Source organism: Ischnura elegans, chromosome 5, assembly GCF_921293095.1.
Source record: "Ischnura elegans chromosome 5, ioIscEleg1.1, whole genome shotgun sequence".
NCBI classification, from domain to species: domain Eukaryota; kingdom Metazoa; phylum Arthropoda; class Insecta; order Odonata; family Coenagrionidae; genus Ischnura; species Ischnura elegans.
This window is the reverse complement of record NC_060250.1, coordinates 36,995,468-37,014,364: the sequence shown is the minus strand read 5'-3', so window position 1 is coordinate 37,014,364 and position 18,897 is coordinate 36,995,468. Positions and strand designations below refer to the sequence as shown.

General features: G+C 38.0%; 1 protein-coding gene across 2 annotated transcripts in view; it reads left to right on the top strand.

Annotated features, from left to right (window-relative positions):
* The window catches only part of LOC124158736 (ecdysone-induced protein 78C), a 522,961-nt gene that overhangs the window by 481,243 nt on the left and 22,821 nt on the right, over window positions 1-18,897 (top strand). For both annotated transcript variants that reach the window (XM_046534004.1, XM_046534003.1), the window contains one exon: window positions 16,591-16,732. In XM_046534004.1, the coding sequence (XP_046389960.1) occupies window positions 16,591-16,732 (142 nt within the window). The remainder of the gene's footprint in view (window positions 1-16,590; window positions 16,733-18,897) is intronic.

Genomic DNA, 18,897 nt, shown 5'->3' with positions numbered 1-18,897 from the left:
GAGTCAAATTATAAATCATCTTTTAAGGAAAATTATCATATGTGAAGACACGTTTACTCGTTATCTGGTATAGTTGAATTAACATTTTTAATAAAGCATGTCAGTTTATGGAGGGTGCAAAGCCTCCCCTCTGGCTACATGTATAGTCTTTTGAATTTTTTAACCGAAAAAATATCGAGATTAAGGGCATAGGTGAGAACTTTAGTCCGGACGTATTTTCTGTCCTTAATTTCGTGGAAAGTGGTCGTTTTCCTCTCATATTCTTAGCTTACCGAGATTTCTCATGGGGTCGATTCAGCACGATATCGGGGGGGCTCGCAAATTCTTCTGGATCCCAACCACCCCATGCTATCAGGCTCGCGGGCCATCCATTTCCATAGTACGAGCCGAACGTCGAGCGAATCTCTCGTACCTGGAGAACAAAAGGAAAGATTGGTGGAAGGATAATGCTGAAACGATGCTTCTTGGATCGCTCCCTTAGAAATAGTACAAATAATGTAGGAGGGGCGGGGGTGAAATAAAAAAAAATATTCGCCATAAATAAGGCGCAGTCTACAGATGTGCCTCATCGTTTCTTGCTTTCAGCGCTTGTCATACGCTGAGAGAGCTTTCTTGCTCGTTTTTTACTCCTCCAACTCCGAACCCAACCTCTTCCTTTCTCCTTTTCTACACTTTCCTGGCTCTCGTAACTTAAAGAAAAATAATAAACCAAAATTAAAACTGAATGAACCAAAATAAAAAGGTAAAGTTAGTATAACTATTAGTTATTCAAGAAAATAATGGAATAAAATAAACTAAAAATTGGAGAAAATTGTAAGGTTAATAAGCAGAAGTAAAATTGGGCATTTCAGTATTTCCACTAATTGTAAGTTTTGTTTTGACACTACGCGTTTCGTTGCTACAAACAACATTATCAAGTGTTTGTAGCAACGGAACGCGTAGTGTCAAAATAAAACTCAGTGGAAATATTGCAATGTCCAATTTTACTTATATCAAGAACTTCCAGGTGGTGGTGCCACATCGTGCCTAACATCATACAAGACATTAATAAGTAGAACTTATTTTGAAAAGACAGTTATTAATGAAATAACTTAACCGCATCAGCAAAAGACTGCAAAATCCCATAATATCCTTAATATCGTGCAAAGTGATCGTTTTCCTCTTAGCTTATCGAGATTTCAGAAAGGATAGGTGATTACACGCTCCCAAGTTGTACTTCGGTTTGACCATCTTGGTTCCTGCCTGATTACTGTTAATGTTGCGTTTACGTAGAGCGTGTGGAATAACTAAATGAAAGTGATGTACTGTAGTGCTCCGCATCGTTCCAATTCTACGATAAAAAGAGTAAGACTGTTTCGTTATCCTTATGATACTAAAATGAGGTCTGCGTAATAGAGAAATTTCCAAAGAGACAAACGGAAACCCTCAACCGAATCGCGCTCGTATGACGATATTGCTTTGGGGACCTTTCTTAAATTCAGTTTTTAGTGCTGCCATTTCCTCGGACTTTTATGAATGGATGCAAGGACGCTGTATACGCAGACCGGGAAACCACGAAGAGTCGTGGAAATTATTTCGACGCGGAAAATTCTTACAAAGTCTGGGAATGTTGCTTAAACATTTGGTAAACTCGAAAAGTCATACTGATTGACGCCTTGAAACTGTACTTCTGCATGGATTACCTACCGCCGGTGACCATGAAGTTATACTGCGTGCTATGAATCAACATTGGACATCCTGTTGGATACCCTGTTGAAATATACCACCCATATCTTAATTTTGAAATAATTCAATTGCGCTCTTTTCCATTTGAGATTTATCTTATTTATTCCAAACGATTATTATGCCTAAACTATTATCTCGAGGATGTTTCGAATACACTAAGACCATGGAAAACTGAGAAAAGTGAATTTGGACGTTTCATGTCTTCTGCAACTATGAAATCAAAAAAATCGGATTCCTAGAGATGCAGACAGAGTATATTGGAGTTAGAGTACTTAAAGAGTGCAGAAAAATCTGGGGTAGATAATAAATCACTCCAATGTTTGCACATGGGAAATCCTTTCACAAATAGGTCTTGTACAATTATCAGGGACTCTAAAAGTGTAACGCATATGTCTTTATCATTGCTCATTTCCAACACGAGAAATATCGTTAAAACTAGGTTTCTCAATGATTGTGGCTTAAAAACCTCTTTCATTAATTAAAAAATGTTAATATCTTAATCCCTGCTCCTCTTCAAATACTAGATGGAAATTTCAACTCGTGGCTATATCATATAGATGATACTGGTCATTATTTTTTATTTAGGACGTTTAAATGATGTTCGTTATTTGGTTTTGTGCCGAAAAAGTACCCGTTTAAATGTGTCCCTTGTTTTTTCTGTATTAATTGAAATAGAAAAATACTTTATCTTAAGTTATTGAAATACTTTATTTCATTAAATTTGTTCATTTGCCCCTTGTTTTTTCTGTATTAATTGAAATAGAAAAATACTTTATCTTAAATTTATCGAAATACTTTATTTTACTAAATGCTCTCATTATTTATAAAGTCGATGTTCCAGTATTTTTCGATACATGCGTCCAGAAAGATTTTCTTTGCGAAGCGACGCCTTTTGAGGTCATTCTTCGCAGTAATGTTGAATTTCGCTCCATCGTTACCTGAAAAATTTTTTATCCAGTCCACCCGTCTCCCAGAAAACCTTCAAGGGGCTCCTTTCCAACGACACAGGGGAAAGAAAAAAAATTTTCAAGACTTCTTTCGCTGTGGATGCTTCCCACCATCTTGTACTTTGTAATTAAAAAAACGCCTAAGCGCTGTCAGTCTTAAGATGAACTTCTTCATGGCGTTTCCATGGTCGACTTATTATATACCTATCCAGGCCCTAAGAAGTCGTAACTTTGCCTCCTATTGCCATTTTTACCCTCAGCCAGTGAACGGTTCACTGGTTTAATGATTCTACAGTAGCCTTCATTCCATGCGTTTGATTTCTCTAAATAAATACTGTTTACTTTATAATTAAGCGCTCGTTGCTTCTTTTTCTCAGCACATGTGACATACATATTACCGTGACATATATATTATTTATTACATACATGTGACATATATATTATTTGTATTTACCGCTCCTACTTGCGTTTATTTAAAAAATAACTTTCACATTCTCATGAAGCGATTATCCCTTGCCATATTTGAATTTTGTCAGCATGACTTTCTTATTGATGTAAAGAATTGAAGGTAATTGTTGTTTATTTTTCAGGTAGTTAATTGAAAAATACTCGTAAGAAAAAAGAAGTCAAAGTAAATTTCATTTCCGTGAAACGCATACGAGAAAATAAATTAAATAGGTTTTATTTCAGAATTTCTTTTAAAAACTTATAATAAAATGATTTGATTGACTGAGACTTTCTTGCATTATTATATTTTAATGCTGTATTAAATATGTGATTATTATTATATTTGTCAAATTACTTAGTGAATCAAGGAAGCATATCGAAACATTTCTGCTCCAGTGGATTGAAATAATATGCCATTCATATTCTGCATGGATATTTTCCTTCATAAGTTATCCCCAGTTTTCAGCCATATACGTTAGGGAGTGAGCTGCGTACTTTACACAGTGATGCCATTAATTGTTCTGCCATACAGAGTTAAGCCAAGTACATCTTTGTTACCCGTCATGTAATATATTCAATGCAAAGGATAAATTCTAGATATAAAGGTAATTTCAAGTCTCATTCCGATTATTTTAATTTCCATATTTGTATTTTTGCGCTGGTAGCTTTTATCGTGTGGTTACAATTTTACTTTATACGAAATATCACCTCTTATGTTCCACAGCTTAGTATCAATAAGAATTTTTATTCAAACTTCTTCTATAATAGTCGTAGATGTGGATTAGGTTATCATAGTATGTATGGAATAGTATTTATCATTGCTTCTCCATTACACAAGCGGGACCTTAATCTTTGAATCTCCTTGTTTTTGGGCTGTAAATCCCTAAATCTGTAAGGGTCCCCTAGGGGTTCTAATACCCCTGAATACTCGAAATATCCCCCATCCACTATCATTCCTTTTCTTCTTCAGAAGCGCCTTTCCGCATTTCAGTCCGAATCCTTCGAGATCGTCTTCTCTGTCCTCTTATTTTCCTCCAATCCTCTAGTCCCTTCCTTTTCTTGAGTACCACAACATTTGATTTTCCTTTTGTTTTCCCTTTCCTTTAGCTGTATTTACTCCAGTCTCCTCGCTCTAATCTGGAGCACTTCCGATACCCCATCGTCCTTTCTCTTCGAAGTCACAGTTTAGCGGCCATACATCTCTGATCTCAATTTAAGCTCCTACCTAATCTTCTCTTTGGGTGTACGCCGAATATCCGTATCAGTAGCCCAGTAATATCAGTGGACGTGCTTTCCTCTTACACAGATATCCGCCAATGCTTAGCGGAACCTTTGTTTCCTCTAATAGGATCGGATTGGTGTCGTGGCTAGTATGTCGGCTTCCCACCTCGTGGACCCGAACTTAAATCCCGACGGTGGCAGAGAAATTTTAAAGACTGTCCGATCTCCACTTGAGTGTTGGACAATTGCGTGTTGCGTGGAGGATAATTCAAGCTCAACAATCCGTCCGTCGGAAGGGACGTTAAGCTGTTGTCCCCTTGTGGCCTTTCATTAAGAGTAGGCTAATGTCGATGCCGGGTTTCTCTCCATCCTTCCTTTATATATCCCTCCCTATCTTTATATATCCCTTCCTATATATATTCCTCCCGATATACATTGCGCAAATGACCTCACCTGTCGGTCAACTCCACCAAATACCATACCTACTGTTTTCCCTCATTGCACTTCTGAGTGAAAAAATTGTATTAAATTTTGTATCACGCCGTTTTTCCCTTATCTGTGGAATTGTCACTTCTTTATTCCAAATGTCATATGACGTATTCTAATCCAAGTATATCACCTTAGTGATGCATTAAGACAGAAATAGACTATCCACACTTTCACTTTATACCATTTACTAACTCAAGTAAATCTACGGGGGGCTAAGGCGTACCCAGCATCAAAACTAGGGGGCGGGGGGGGGGGGCAAGCCATGGTTGTTCAAGTTGTAGCGTAATATAATAGTGTCGCTTCGGGGTCCGTTTCAAATTGATCCGGAAAATTGGAGTTCTACTGCATCACACTTTGTGCCCATTTTTATTGGGTTGCTGTGAGCGGCGTTGATCGCTGGGCTTTCTACGCGATAAGGTCTCCGGAAGCGTCGTCGGCTCACCCGGCCTGGCAATCACGTTTCATGTGACCGAACATGGATTCGAACCCGTAACTTCCGGGTTACCTGATCGGCAAACAAGACGCTTGTGTCACTCGAAAAATTATTGCCTGTTTGTGTAGTCCGATCCGCGAATATGTTTCCCCCTCCACGGCCAGTGCCATTTATCTGTTCCGTAGCCTTTTTGTTTTCACCTCAGAAAAAATTCACCTGGTCAATTTCCCGGCTTGACTATTGATAATGGTTCCACGTATGGAGTCGTGCATGTGGCAGCATTACCGAATAAGTGGCGTGGGAAACTTGTTTTGCTAGACTACAGAGGCAATTGCGTATTTTGAAAAAAAAATTGAGGGCAAAATCGTGGCTCTGGGATCCGCTTAAGTTTAAGAAAGAATAAACGCCGCCGGCCGGGCTGAATGCATACAAGTGATTGCATTATGCTTTTCTTTCTAACGGGTGAAGAAAATCGCGATAGAAATTTATTACTGTACTTGCTTCGTGGATACAGCTTTACTTTCTTGTCTCAAGATGTAAAGAAACTATTCTATATGTCAGGATGGTCTCTCCCGTATTTTCTGATTAAATTTTCACTGTGATAGTCTTAAATAACCGAGTAGCGGCTCCTAAAAGCTGAATCTTGTTTTTCATCTGTCTCTGTTCAGGGAAGCAAAAACTATCTTCGCTGCATGTATAATATCTAGTAACTCGGCGCTTATTATATGTGGTATTTAATTTTCTAATAGGAGTGACTAACTAAGTATCGTAACCATGTGTACAGTTTTAGAGAAAAATAAATCTTTATAAAGTTTATTTTCATGCTGTGCCTAAATGCGCGCTCACAGTTCCAAACCTTGTACTTTTTCGTTAGAAAAATGAGAAAATACTGAAAGTATGTTAAAATTCACACACTATCAATGTTTCGAGTAAAAATCGGGTATGTGCCCGTTTTATATTATTTAGTACCAAAATTTTACCAATAATAAAATTTTATTCTCTGCCCTTCTTTATAACATTCTTATCAGGCAAGAAAACATTTTTTCTCCGTGGAATGGATGACTGCTAGTATGTTCTTGGCTATCTCAGTCTTCTCCCTTTTTGTGTCTTTATTTTTTAGCAACATGATATATTATCCTAGCAATATTATTTGTGCTCAAGACGAGAGCTTGATCAATGACAGCTGGCCGATGATATACCTCAGAAATATTGTTATTATCGATATTATTCTTAATTTTTATATCTGTCGCATATTAGCCGTTTTTTCGGAACTCGAAATGCATTGAATGGGAATAGCTATAATGAAATTTTTACGATTTTTTTAGTTATAATTTCAACTTTCAGCATAATTTAGAGAGAATGACTGGGTGACTTTATTGCTGTGATGAAGTGACTGGCGAAAACTTCTTGTACTTTTTTCCCCAATTATTTTAATCATCATCCGAAGGCATGCCTCGGTGTACTTGAGGATCGGTTGGCTAATAGAGAATATTTTTTATTCATTAGATATAGATTATATTAAGAATGCATAACTATTACTTCAAGGCTTCTTCTTTAGCGGATTGTAAAATATGTTATGCCGAAAAATTTGGTTGAAAGTCTTACGCTTGACGCCCTTAATGGCAATTTTTCAGTTTACATAAGATCTAAGCATTAAAGTTGACAGAATATCTTATTCACTTGATTATTCATAACATTATATTTAACATGAACGAATGGGATAACCTCTAAACAAAATGCTAATCTATTGAGCTTGTATCAGTGGTACCGAAATCGCAGGTTAGGTTGCCCAACTTTAAGGATGTTTTGTCCTGTCTTATAAGGGACTGCTTTAACTGCCGTTAATTTTTCATTTAAAATCTCTCGTATTGATCAACTATAGAAAAAAGATGGCACACTTAATTTGGTATCAGAACCCACCGGTGATAACTTCCTCTGCGGAACCGAAAGCGCACTTGTTGTTGCCTATATTTCAGGATGTGATGTCCCGTCTTCTGAAGGATTGTTTCAACTGCTGCTTATCTTTCATTTAAAATCTATGGTGTCATAATTTCCTTCACTTTAAGCCTCAACTTTAATATCCCATCCCCAGGGTTAATTCTTCCGCAATTTTTTGGCTGCCGTATTGCACGTCGGCTTTATCAATTCATAAATTTCTTCCTCAAGTAATCGTATTCTTTTGAATCGCTCAAGGACATCTCTAGTGAACGTATGCAAAGATACGAAACGACTGTTAAAATCTGGGGTGAAGGAATTTCGGAGTGCATTTAGATTGAAACTCAAATGTAGGGAATTTGTGTGAGGATCTTAAGAAAGTAGGTTAACTGAGTTTTTCCAGTTTGCAGGCTAAGTGGGCGTTCTCGAGCTGCAAAAGTAATGTGGAAGTGAGTCTATCCCCACTCGACCAGCGCAGTATGAATTCATAATTAATCCGTTCTCTTCCTTCACTGACGATTTGAGGAATTACACGGCATGGAATCGTTCCAGGTTAAGAGAAAAGGGATGTAACGTTGGAACGTGATTAACCTGAAATGTAAGTTCTTAGGAAAGACGTTTCTTCAATCCTGAAACTTTTACACTGTAAAGAGTAGACAGTTTAAGCTATGCCGATAAAGCTTCGGAAAAGGAACTAATTTTTATTCCATTTCCCATTTTTTTTAAGTACGACCATATGAGTGGTTTTCCACTAATGGTATTTGTAAAAATTATGCTTACATGCATTATGAATTTCATCCTCACCCCTTACAAGTTGGATGAGGTTTTTCAATGATCATTAAAATAAAATGACCCACGCAAACCCGTATGAAAATTTTTGAGTATATTTGTTTTCAATAGGTGCTCATAAAATGATAATCCATAAAGTTTTTATTGGCCTGTCTCTGTTTTTTGGTGAAGTTCTTCTACTATATTCTGACTCTGCCACTATAAAATTGGGATTACGGCTCATACCCTTTTTTGCGCTTTCTCCGTGTATTTACAGGCTCTTGGAATATGGGATAATATTTCTCTAGAATCTCGTGTGTATCTTTCTTGAAAAAAACAGCAGTTAGAACTTGTCTAGTTTCCATGTTTCGTATTTTCATTAGTCACCGTCATAAATCTGACCAGAGATGAGGCAGAAAATTTTAAGAAAGCTAGTTTGTTTACAAAGCAAACTCTATGACGCATGTACTTTGCAAATCTAGAGTGAATTCTACGAGTTTTCAAATTTCGCGATGAAATAACTTATTACGTGGACTGGAATTCCGATTCATATTTTCCTAATTCTCGTCCGAGTGCGTTAAGCTATCTATTGAGCTCCTCGGCTTACGTAAATTAATCCTTTATAACCCAATGTTGCATCTAAGCAACATCAAATTTTTTTTTTAATTTCAGCTCTATTCAGCAGATATGTAAAATATCTATTATTTTGAGGTGTAAATTTTTATGGCGAAGTATTTGACCGCCACGATAATTATCATTGAGTGTAAAATTTTATAGTTCTTAAAATGAAAAATATTGCTTTTTAATTTCTCTCAGAATCAGCTCTGGGTTATAATGGGTTAATGTGTATTTCAGAGAGACCTTGGAAACCTGTGTGCTATCGCAAGTGTCTTAGCACACAATAATAGCCATTTGTTTGGATCTCACCTCGTGCACTGTAGTGCCAACGCTAAGCATGACGTGAAACTATGAATTCAGCCAGTGGCGTAGCTATGGGCGTTTTAAGGGATAGATCACCCCCAAAGCCTCAGAGAAACAAAAACATGTTTAAAACCATTGTCTAGTTTTGATATATATTAACTGCATCTGTTTATAGGTAAAATTTTAAGTGTCAAAATTATGTAAAATGTATTTCTAGGAATGGCATTTTTTTTATTTTCCCGGACCCCCGTCAGGCGCCCTCATTCCCCCCCAAAGCAAATTATTAGTTACGCCACTGAATTCAGCTATAATTGAAGTATCTAGTTCTTGTGTAGGTTATATAATATTTAATATGTAATGCGACGTTGCATTGTTTGCTATCACATCACTTACCGCGACATTTAATTGGTTGGTTATGGTACCAATAACCCCCAAAGCGAAATGTTTTTATTCGGGTCAAACTTACTACAAACTTATGTAATTTCTAAGCGTATGATAGTCTCTTTGAGATTAATTTTAGAGTCATTTCATGTATATTGCTGGACGGTTATGTACTATCAATCCTGGAGATGTTTGGAGGGTGAGTAATTAATTTCATCGCCTCTCTCGTACTCTCAGCCTAAATAGCGTCCTTTCAATTACCTTTGTGCCCCCTCTCCTAGATTTTCCACCATTCTGCGTTTAAATTACTTGAAAAACTTTTTGAGTTTAATTTTTACTCTCGTATTATAAATTCTAATCGTAATTTTAACTTGGAACGAATTTTTGGGTCATCAGTCTCATTAATGCTTAACATTCAAATGATCCTACAGCCTATGTGTATCACTGGAAATTTCCTTCATTTGTATACTTTTTTGGAAATACACCAACGAAAAGCATTTCCTTCGACGTCCGCATAAAACATTCACAAAATTTATGGTAAAAAATATTTTAATTTAAGGTTTACAGAGATTCAAAACGCTTAATTATAAATTTCATTTTTTTCTTTAAGACAACTTTGGGGGAGAAGGCTGATGACCCTTTTTTTCATAGTTATAATTTTGCCTTTTTGGGAAATGGAAATTATTCTTGGCCTATTTTTTCGTATCCCTTCATTTTCTTACGGATTCGCTCTCCTCAATTGTTAATCATGAAGACAAATAAATGATTAATCAATTTTATGATGACCGATTGGGCATTACCCCTGGAGTTAGGATGTTGATGACACATGAAGCGATATAGATTATTTCAGGGACACAATTATCTTACAAATTTTGTGCTCCCATCATGATGAAGATGCCAGTTTTACTTCAGAAAGGGCCAGTTTTTAAAGTGTCTGATTTTGACGAAGCGGTTTTCAATTAAATGATCGCCTAGGCTGTAATCATGCATCACAAAGTGGCACGGTATAATGAGTGAGAATAAATGTCCGAAATATATTCGTATTTGTACTAACTTAAATACAATTTTACTCTCTTAATTAGCTACTCGTATTTCATATGGTGGCCATATTATGCATTTTATTTCCAGGTATTGATGTATATTTTAATTATGAGAGTTGATTCTAGTTTTTTTTTTCTAAGATTTATTTTCATAATCCCATTGAACTGGAAGTTTTTCTGCCGAATTCTAAACGATACCATAAGCATTCATTTCAGTGAGTGCTCATTGAAGCTTTTCAAACAGCTCCCATTTTCTATTTAAATGCAGAATGTCGAAAAATAGGTAAAGGAAAGGTTTAATTTTTATTTTATAGCCTACCCTTGACGTTAAACGCTAGATAGATATGTTGACTATAGAAAATTTCGCTCTAGGGAAGGTTTAAGTTGCAAACTAATTTATAGCCGTGCTCACTGTTGTGAAAAAACAGCCCTATGCCTCATCTGTGTTTGAATAGTAATAAATTCTCTTTATCGCGAAGCATTCAAATTATTCGTGCTGTACCTACTTCGTGTAAACGCCGCGGTAGATTCGTATCCTCTTAACGAGGATTTTCCTGTGGAATACGATAAAAGTAAAAAGTTCCATAATTTCACACGCGCCGCGATTAATTTCCGTTTTTTTCCTTCGCAAAAAGTGTTTTTCGAGTCCCTAAGCCCGGAGTCAGGCTAATCGAGAGGCGTGGGAATATGGCGGCTGCGCGAATTTCCGGGCGTCCCCCTCTCCGTGTAATACATAACCAGCGAATTGCAAGAGAATCCTCGCGGCTGTGGAATTCAATTACGCCGTTCGTGCAGTCTGTAACGAAAACGTCCGTGTAATCACGACCCAGATGTGCGCGGAGGAGGCACCGAAATAATAAATTAAAAAAACAGAAGATGCGGGGAAATATCCCTGTGTACGCCGGCGGCCATAATTAAATTATCCGACCGCTTCCTTCTCCTCTGCTGTCACTTAGTAGCCTCGTTTGTTTGGGTAATTAATTGGTTGTTCGCCGGAATTAACTCTTCCCCACCACCGTCTAATTTGCTATTCCACTTCCTTTTTTCAGTTCCTTTTAATCCAGGCGATTGGTGGGGCGAGTCGCGTTTCTTTCACGCCGCGCGCGGTTTTCCGCTGCATCGCACGCTGCTAAGCAACGTGTCAACAGTGGAGAATGCGATCGTTATTGTCCATCTGAATGTGGGCTAGGGGTAGGGGAGTGATTGAAGGGAAAGAGAGGAGTCGACAACAACCGCAGGGATTTTTGGGGATGTTTCTCAAGTCCAAGCTGGTATGCGGGAGACCGGATGTGGACATGTGCTTTGAAAGAATAAAGAACTTAAGCCAAATAGCGTTCCTTGCCATTTAAATTTTTTTCACTAAAGGTCCCTTTAGCTCATCAAGAACATAAATGTAAATCGAGGTTGGTTAGGGACGGCAGTCGCCACCCCGAAATTTTTTATCGAAGGGGTTTTTAGAGTGCCGAAATATTATCAAATCATTTAGCACCCTTGCAATATTTATAAAGTGATTAACATTGAGTATTTTAAGGTGTAGGTAGGTTGATTAAAATTATAGCAATTTTTCTATCGGCGTAAAAAAAACTTTGAAAATCTTTTAAATGCAACAATTTCACCCTTTTTGAAAAAATACTGTTAGAACCTCTTGAACTCCCTTTTCCCGAGGATAATTCAGACCCTCTCGAAAGTAAAACATTTTTCCACATTAAGTTCTAAATTGAAATTACGCCACCGATTAAGGTTAACATGTAAATAGGGCATAAAATGGTTAGCTTTGATATGTACAGTAGGGCGGATCGGAAAAATCGATTTTTTTCAAATCCATTCGGCCCAGTGATAAAAAGTTGTGGGACCGATCAAAAATAAGGCCTGAAAAATTTGAGACCTCTAGGTGAACCCCTGACCCTCGCTCAAATGCAATTTAGGGGGGGAGGGTCGAAATTCGAAAAATATAGTATTTTATGGTCTTTCCCTATAGATTTTGCCGAGTTACTGCCCTTTAGGGCGAAAATTTCGTGCATTTTGACGTATCTGCCACCGTTTAGCCACAAAATGCCTAATTTGAGTCCGCGTCCGCGAAGAAAATATTCCAACGCCCACGCAGCGTCGCGGATAGAAGAGCCGCAGGCCGATCCCTTCCCCTCCACGCTCACTTCTCCCCCTCCCACGCCTCCAGTACAGCAAAATTCACCCCGCGCATGCTGCTAGGAGGTCGTTTATCTTTGATAATATAAATCGGAAGATGGTAGAAGGTAATAAAGGAAGCGTAGTGAGACGACTTGTCCCTTATTAGGCGCCTCGTCGGCGTTAAACAAATCGATGTTACCAACTTTTAGAGAAGTGATAAAATATTTTTAGATCCGAGAACGCAGGTAAGGAGCCTACGGTCTATGAAAAGTCCTCTCGAGTGGCTATAAATGTGTGCGAACTTTGGATATGCGCTTCAATTTCGGCATTGTCCGACAGATGTGACTAAATGGATTTAGCGATACCACAGGAAGTACTAAAACTTACGGAAAATGCGAATAGGCCAAAAGTAGGGTTTTTGTAGAAGTACAAAGCTCAAGGACTTATGAAGGAACATTTTAAATTATGCGATATATTTGCGTGTAAGTGCAAGAAGGAGCATAAGGTTCCCCCTAATGAAGAAGTATATTGAGATACCAGCGGACGAAACTAAAGATGATGGCTGCTGGATAAAGTCCTAAAGAAACTCGACAACTGTGGGAAAAAAAGGGTATCGTCGGAGAGCGTTGAGTCGACATCGTCAATTCTTGTATGGGAAAATAGTATCAAAAATTTTCTTCATCAATTCATCCGAAGAAAATAAAACTGAAGAGAAATCATCCGATTTTTATCTCTACGTTCCTCATGAAATAAACATTCAGGACTAAACTCAAACTGGAACTTCTGCGGGGAAAATGCGTCTGCCAAATGTGATAGAGGTATATGAAAGAACCAAGAAACAGCAATGATCGTCCCCGCACCTTTAGCTGACGCAAAAATAATAACTTTGTAAGATACATCCAAGGTAGTGTACCAGAATTACTTACGTACACAGAAAAAGATACTAATCATTGTGAATACGAAAAGAGAGTTATCAAAGGGTGTCATCAAAGGGCTACATTTTGATGGAATGAGAGACTATACATTTGTCTGATGAAAAAAGGCAAGAGGACTTATCAATCCAAGTTTAGAGGGGAATGTGTGGTGTTAGTTGAAGAACCAGGGTCCCACTTGGGGGTTTGCCTCCCCCGTCGAGGGATTAGCAAAAGTTATAAAATCTGCAATTCTCGATTCCTTTCCTAGTGAAAATTAGATACACAAAATTAAAAAGGATTTGAATGCGATGGTACAAAGTGAATACCGCCCAAAAAGGAGGCATCATCCCTCTGCTACAAGCATAATTCCAGCATCCCTTGCTGTGTGAGTAAACTCTTCTCGGGATTTCCATCGGGTTAACTTTTCCATAATGGAATACCTTTCAAGCCCCGACTCGGGGCTCAACATCAGGGATAAATTTTGTTGAATCCCAAGAAGAATTTACCCACATCATTCGCCGAGAAAGCATCAAATCATATTTCATCCTTTACAGAGGTCTATTTGCTAATTTCACTAAGTTGACTTAGATTTGCGACATAAACATTGGGAGGGAAATCTAGGGACCGAATTTGCGTTGTTGCAAGGATGCGTTTGTCGGACAATCCGAGATTTTGTTAACTGCTGGATTTTAATATCGACTTTAAGGACTACCCGCTGATAACATATTAAAGAGAGACCACAGTACCTGCGGCTAAAGCTGACCTTAGTGCTGTGGATTTTTAAAAATCTATTGATGAACGTTCAAATTTGAAGTTAAATATTTCTTTTTATTATGCATACGGACGAGGGATTCGTGAATAAATTTTCCAAAACTTTGTTGACAACAGCGAAAGACGAGGAATGACACTGACATAAGAAATACAGATTGGAAAGCAGATAATTGAGTAATTATTTCGCGATTGTTCCTCCACAGACGATACTGAAACATTAAATATTAGTTAGACTAACGAAGAAAGACGCACTTGGTGTGAATTTTGGTGGATTTGGGGCGTGAGAGAGGCGTGCGGGGAGGGGACGCGAGCGTTCTTCGCCAAAAATCCATTTAGTCACATCTGTCGGACAATGCCGAAATTGAAGCGCATATCCAAAGTTCGCACACATTTATAGCCACTCGAGAGGACTTTTCATAGACCGTAGGCTCCTTACCTGCGTTCTCGGATCTAAAAATATTTTATCACTTCTCTAAAAGTTGGTAACATCGATTTGTTTAACGCCGACGAGGCGCCTAATAAGGGACAAGTCGTCTCACTACGCTTCCTTTATTACCTTCTACCATCTTCCGATTTATATTATCAAAGATAAACGACCTCCTAGCAGCATGCGCGGGGTGAATTTTGCTGTACTGGAGGCGTGGGAGGGGGAGAAGTGAGCGTGGAGGGGAAGGGATCGGCCTGCGGCTCTTCTATCCGCGACGCTGCGTGGGCGTTGGAATATTTTCTTCGCGGACGCGGACTCAAATTAGGCATTTTGTGGCTAAACGGTGGCAGATACGTCAAAATGCACGAAATTTTCGCCCTAAAGGGCAGTAACTCGGCAAAATCTATAGGGAAAGACCATAAAATACTATATTTTTCGAATTTCGACCCTCCCCCCCTAAATTGCATTTGAGCGAGGGTCAGGGGTTCACCTAGAGGTCTCAAATTTTTCAGGCCTTATTTTTGATCGGTCCCACAACTTTTTATCACTGGGCCGAATGGATTTGAAAAAAATCGATTTTTCCGATCCGCCCTAATGTACAGTGATTTTTCACGTGACGAATATTCGCATTTCGAGTTCAATTGTGGGTTAACTCCGTTAATTTCCACCGCTGGCTCGTGAGCAGTTGTTTCCTACAGTATACCAAAAGTGAGTAACTTGCATGGGCGTACCCAGCGAGGGGCAGGAGCGGGCAGCTGCCCCCCCTAGAAGCAAAAATCGCAATTGTTTTTAAGGAAAATAGTATTTTTTAAGCAAATAATTTTAAAAACTAATAAAGAGCTGTTACAGTTTCCTTAAAATGTTGATTTCATTCGCCTTTTCCATCCTTAAATCTTACCTACAACTTGAACAACCATAGCTTGCCCCCCCCCCCCTAGTTTGTATCCTGGGTACGCCCTTGGTAACTTGTTCAAAGTCTGTTTAGCCTTGGGACCGTTGCGCTATGTCCACAAACATTGTGCCCGGTGGAACTGTATATCATCAGCGGCGATGCACCCCTTGTCCTCTAAAGCCGACTAAAATTCTCTGGGGAAGATGGTGCCTTGGTAATGCTGGTGTGGCTAAATTTCATGGCGTGACTTCAGGTTTACAGGCACGTGTCCAGGTCAAGGCATGTGTTTTGTCATCCGTGCAATTCCCTTACTTCGAGAGCACTTGTGTTAAACCGATTTCACTGCTGGATTTTCTGTGGTTAAATATTAAAATGAATGGATTGTCACTGTAAAAATATAGTTCAGCTTGTCACTGATGGTGTTTAATTGAAATATTTCATAATATTTTCAAATTTTCCTATAATTTTTTCAAACATGTTAAAGGTATTCATGAAGTAATAATCATTGCTACTTTTTGGAATTTTTGTATTACATTTCAATTATGTGGAATATTTTTCTCAATAAGGCCAAGAATAATTTGATTCGAGCCAATACCTACAAATTAATTTTGCTCGGAATGCTAATAACTGCATTCCTCGATTTGTATAATGCCTTAAATGCAACGTGTAATACAGCGGGAAGCATAGTTTCGCAAAAATCCTTGATACGTAGAACTTTCCCTACGCGGCACTATTTTCATGAAATTCATATTGTTTTAATAATTATTGCTACTTAATTGCTGTGACACCATGCTTTTTTATTAATTTGTGAAAAGAGGCAAACTGGAGGAAGTTAATGCTTAAAAATGTGATGTAAGCTACTTTTTTGTGCTGTGTAGTTTTAATTAATTTCATCAAAATCACGGATTAACTCGCAATTTCTCATCCCTTTCTTGGAATTCTTTCCCCTTATTCATTTTTCATGACTCTTTGCCCTGTAACCAATTGAGTGTTTTCCAGGTAAATTAATGAAATAAAATGCCAATACCTGAAATTCAGGAGGATGAGTTATCATTCTGAAATGTCGTTTTGCTGTTTTAGACTTGAAAAGTGACTTAAGATTAGAAACAATGTTGCAAGTATGATTTCATTTTTATTTTCTTCCGTTTCCAGGGTTTCTTCAGGCGGAGCATACAGAAGCAAATAGAGTACAGGTGCTTACGAGACGGAAAATGTCTTGTGATTCGATTAAATCGCAACAGATGCCAGTATTGCCGTTTCAAGAAGTGCCTCGCCGTCGGAATGTCCAGAGATTGTAAGTTTAAGTCTTGAATTATATTCTCTATAGACTAAGAGCAACGCAAGAAACCTTGAAACCGACAATGTATACTTTTTGATATATTGTGTACTGCACCATTGGTGTTACTGTAACGCCTCCCGCTCCATGTTTCTTTGTCGAAATGTCGTTTTCTCTGGTTTCAAAGTATATTTTTGAGACTGCGGTGAGGTATGCCTTTTTATACCTAGTTTGAAATAAAATATCAATTGGCTCAAATTATTTTATACTTTCATTTGCATATTTAAAGTGCCTTCGTAACGCTGGCCTAGTGCAATGGTCACTGATGGTCCATAAGAGACCCAGAGTACAGTTGAAAATTGAGAGGATCACTATGAGTAAAGGCATTTTCAGTAAAGAGATAGTAGTCGTCATATCAAAAAAAATACGTATTTCGTTTATTTCTTAAAATAATTAGTGAGATCTTACTCTCACTCCAATGGTCTATCTAAATGGCAATTGGATTGCATACTAATTATATGGGCTCCATAAGCCTTCTCGTCCAAATAAATTTCACATTATTCTCATGTGGTGAGAAGAGTGAAAAACTGAAGGGAATAATTATTTTTTTTATCTAATGCCTCCGGAAATATTGTCCCCAGCCAAATCTATTAAATTCAGAATTTTTACTCGATTACTTTCCAATTATTCCAAAATCACCTGAAGTTACGAAGTTAGTCAATGAAAACAGAGTACTATCTATTTCTAAAAAAAATTAGGAAATTTATTTACGTTTTTAATGATATTTTCGGTGTAATATAATAAATAACCATAAATTTGGCGCGATTTATAAAATATACCTCCTAGCTGAGTGACTGCGCCATGCTCAAACAAACTGTTACCTTTTGGGATAGCATCTTGCCTCTGCAGGAAGGACTTTTGTTTGCTCCTCGATTATTCACTTAGCGGAGAAGTTTCAGTTTACATGCAGGAATGAGGCACGTGCACCGCCAAAACTAGGTTTGGTGACTTTCTAAGTTGAATTTCCTTAGCTCCGACGACTCTGGGAAAACAATTTTGCGCGGCCCTCCCTTTTTGTGAAAAGCTCAAATACTGTTAAATTTAATCAGAACTTAATGAACTGCCTCCCCGGCCGTATTGATGTTAGCATAGATTGATTGCTCATTAATTTTAATTCTAAATATTTATTGTGCTAAATATAATTTTGATTTAAGTCTTCTTTATACGGAAAGATCCAAATACACAATACTCAGTAGCAATAGCGAAAACGGAAGCGTTGAGTAACTCTATCTAAGTTTATTACTTATGTTGAGCCACCATTTCCTCATGCCGTGATACCTGTCTTCAAATTTCGAAACAAAGAAAGCATGCAGAAAACAGGGCAAGATAACTTTGAATGTGGGAATGAAAAACCGCTTTGCTGTAAGTCTAACTTCCTTCATGAACTTTGGAGTTTCTCATTTTTCTCTATTTTTCTTCGCCAAAAGTTTCCGGCCACTATCAATCTACAGATGTAATGTATATTTTCCCAGATCAATTAATATCTTCCGTCTGAATAGTTTTCTCAGATTTCCCAAGTTACGGAAAAAATAAAAAATATTCATCTTTTTTGTCAGAGAAATCGTTTTTGTGGGCTTGGGTTCAAATCCCGGCGGTGGCAGATAATTTTCAATGAATGTATGAATGTTGAATGATTGAATGTTGTGTTGAGGACATTTCAAGCGCAATACTCCGTCCGTCTGATGGGACGTACCTTGGCGCCTTACGTACCCCTTGGCGCCTTTCGTTAAGAGCAGGCTAATTCCGACGCCGGGTTTCTCTCCACCCTTCCTTACCTATCCTACCTTTTCATCTGAAAATAAATCGCTAAATCTTGCATTGTACTTGAGGATATGAATATACACGCTTCTTCTGAACTTGCTTCGTCAGTTTCTCTGTTTCATTGACGGAATCCTGTAATTGATTTTTAACCTATTTCCCTTTGTCGGACTGGCCTGAACTTTAGTACTCGTGCTTGCTTGTAATGATAAAAAAATTCAATTATCATACATATGAATACCACACCATGCCTTGATTATTTTTTCTAGCAAATTAACACCAGTTAATACGCATATTTCGATAGTGATAGGTTAAATTCCGCTGTCGATGCATGCTGATCGCACTTTCCTCTTCCTCCTCTTCCA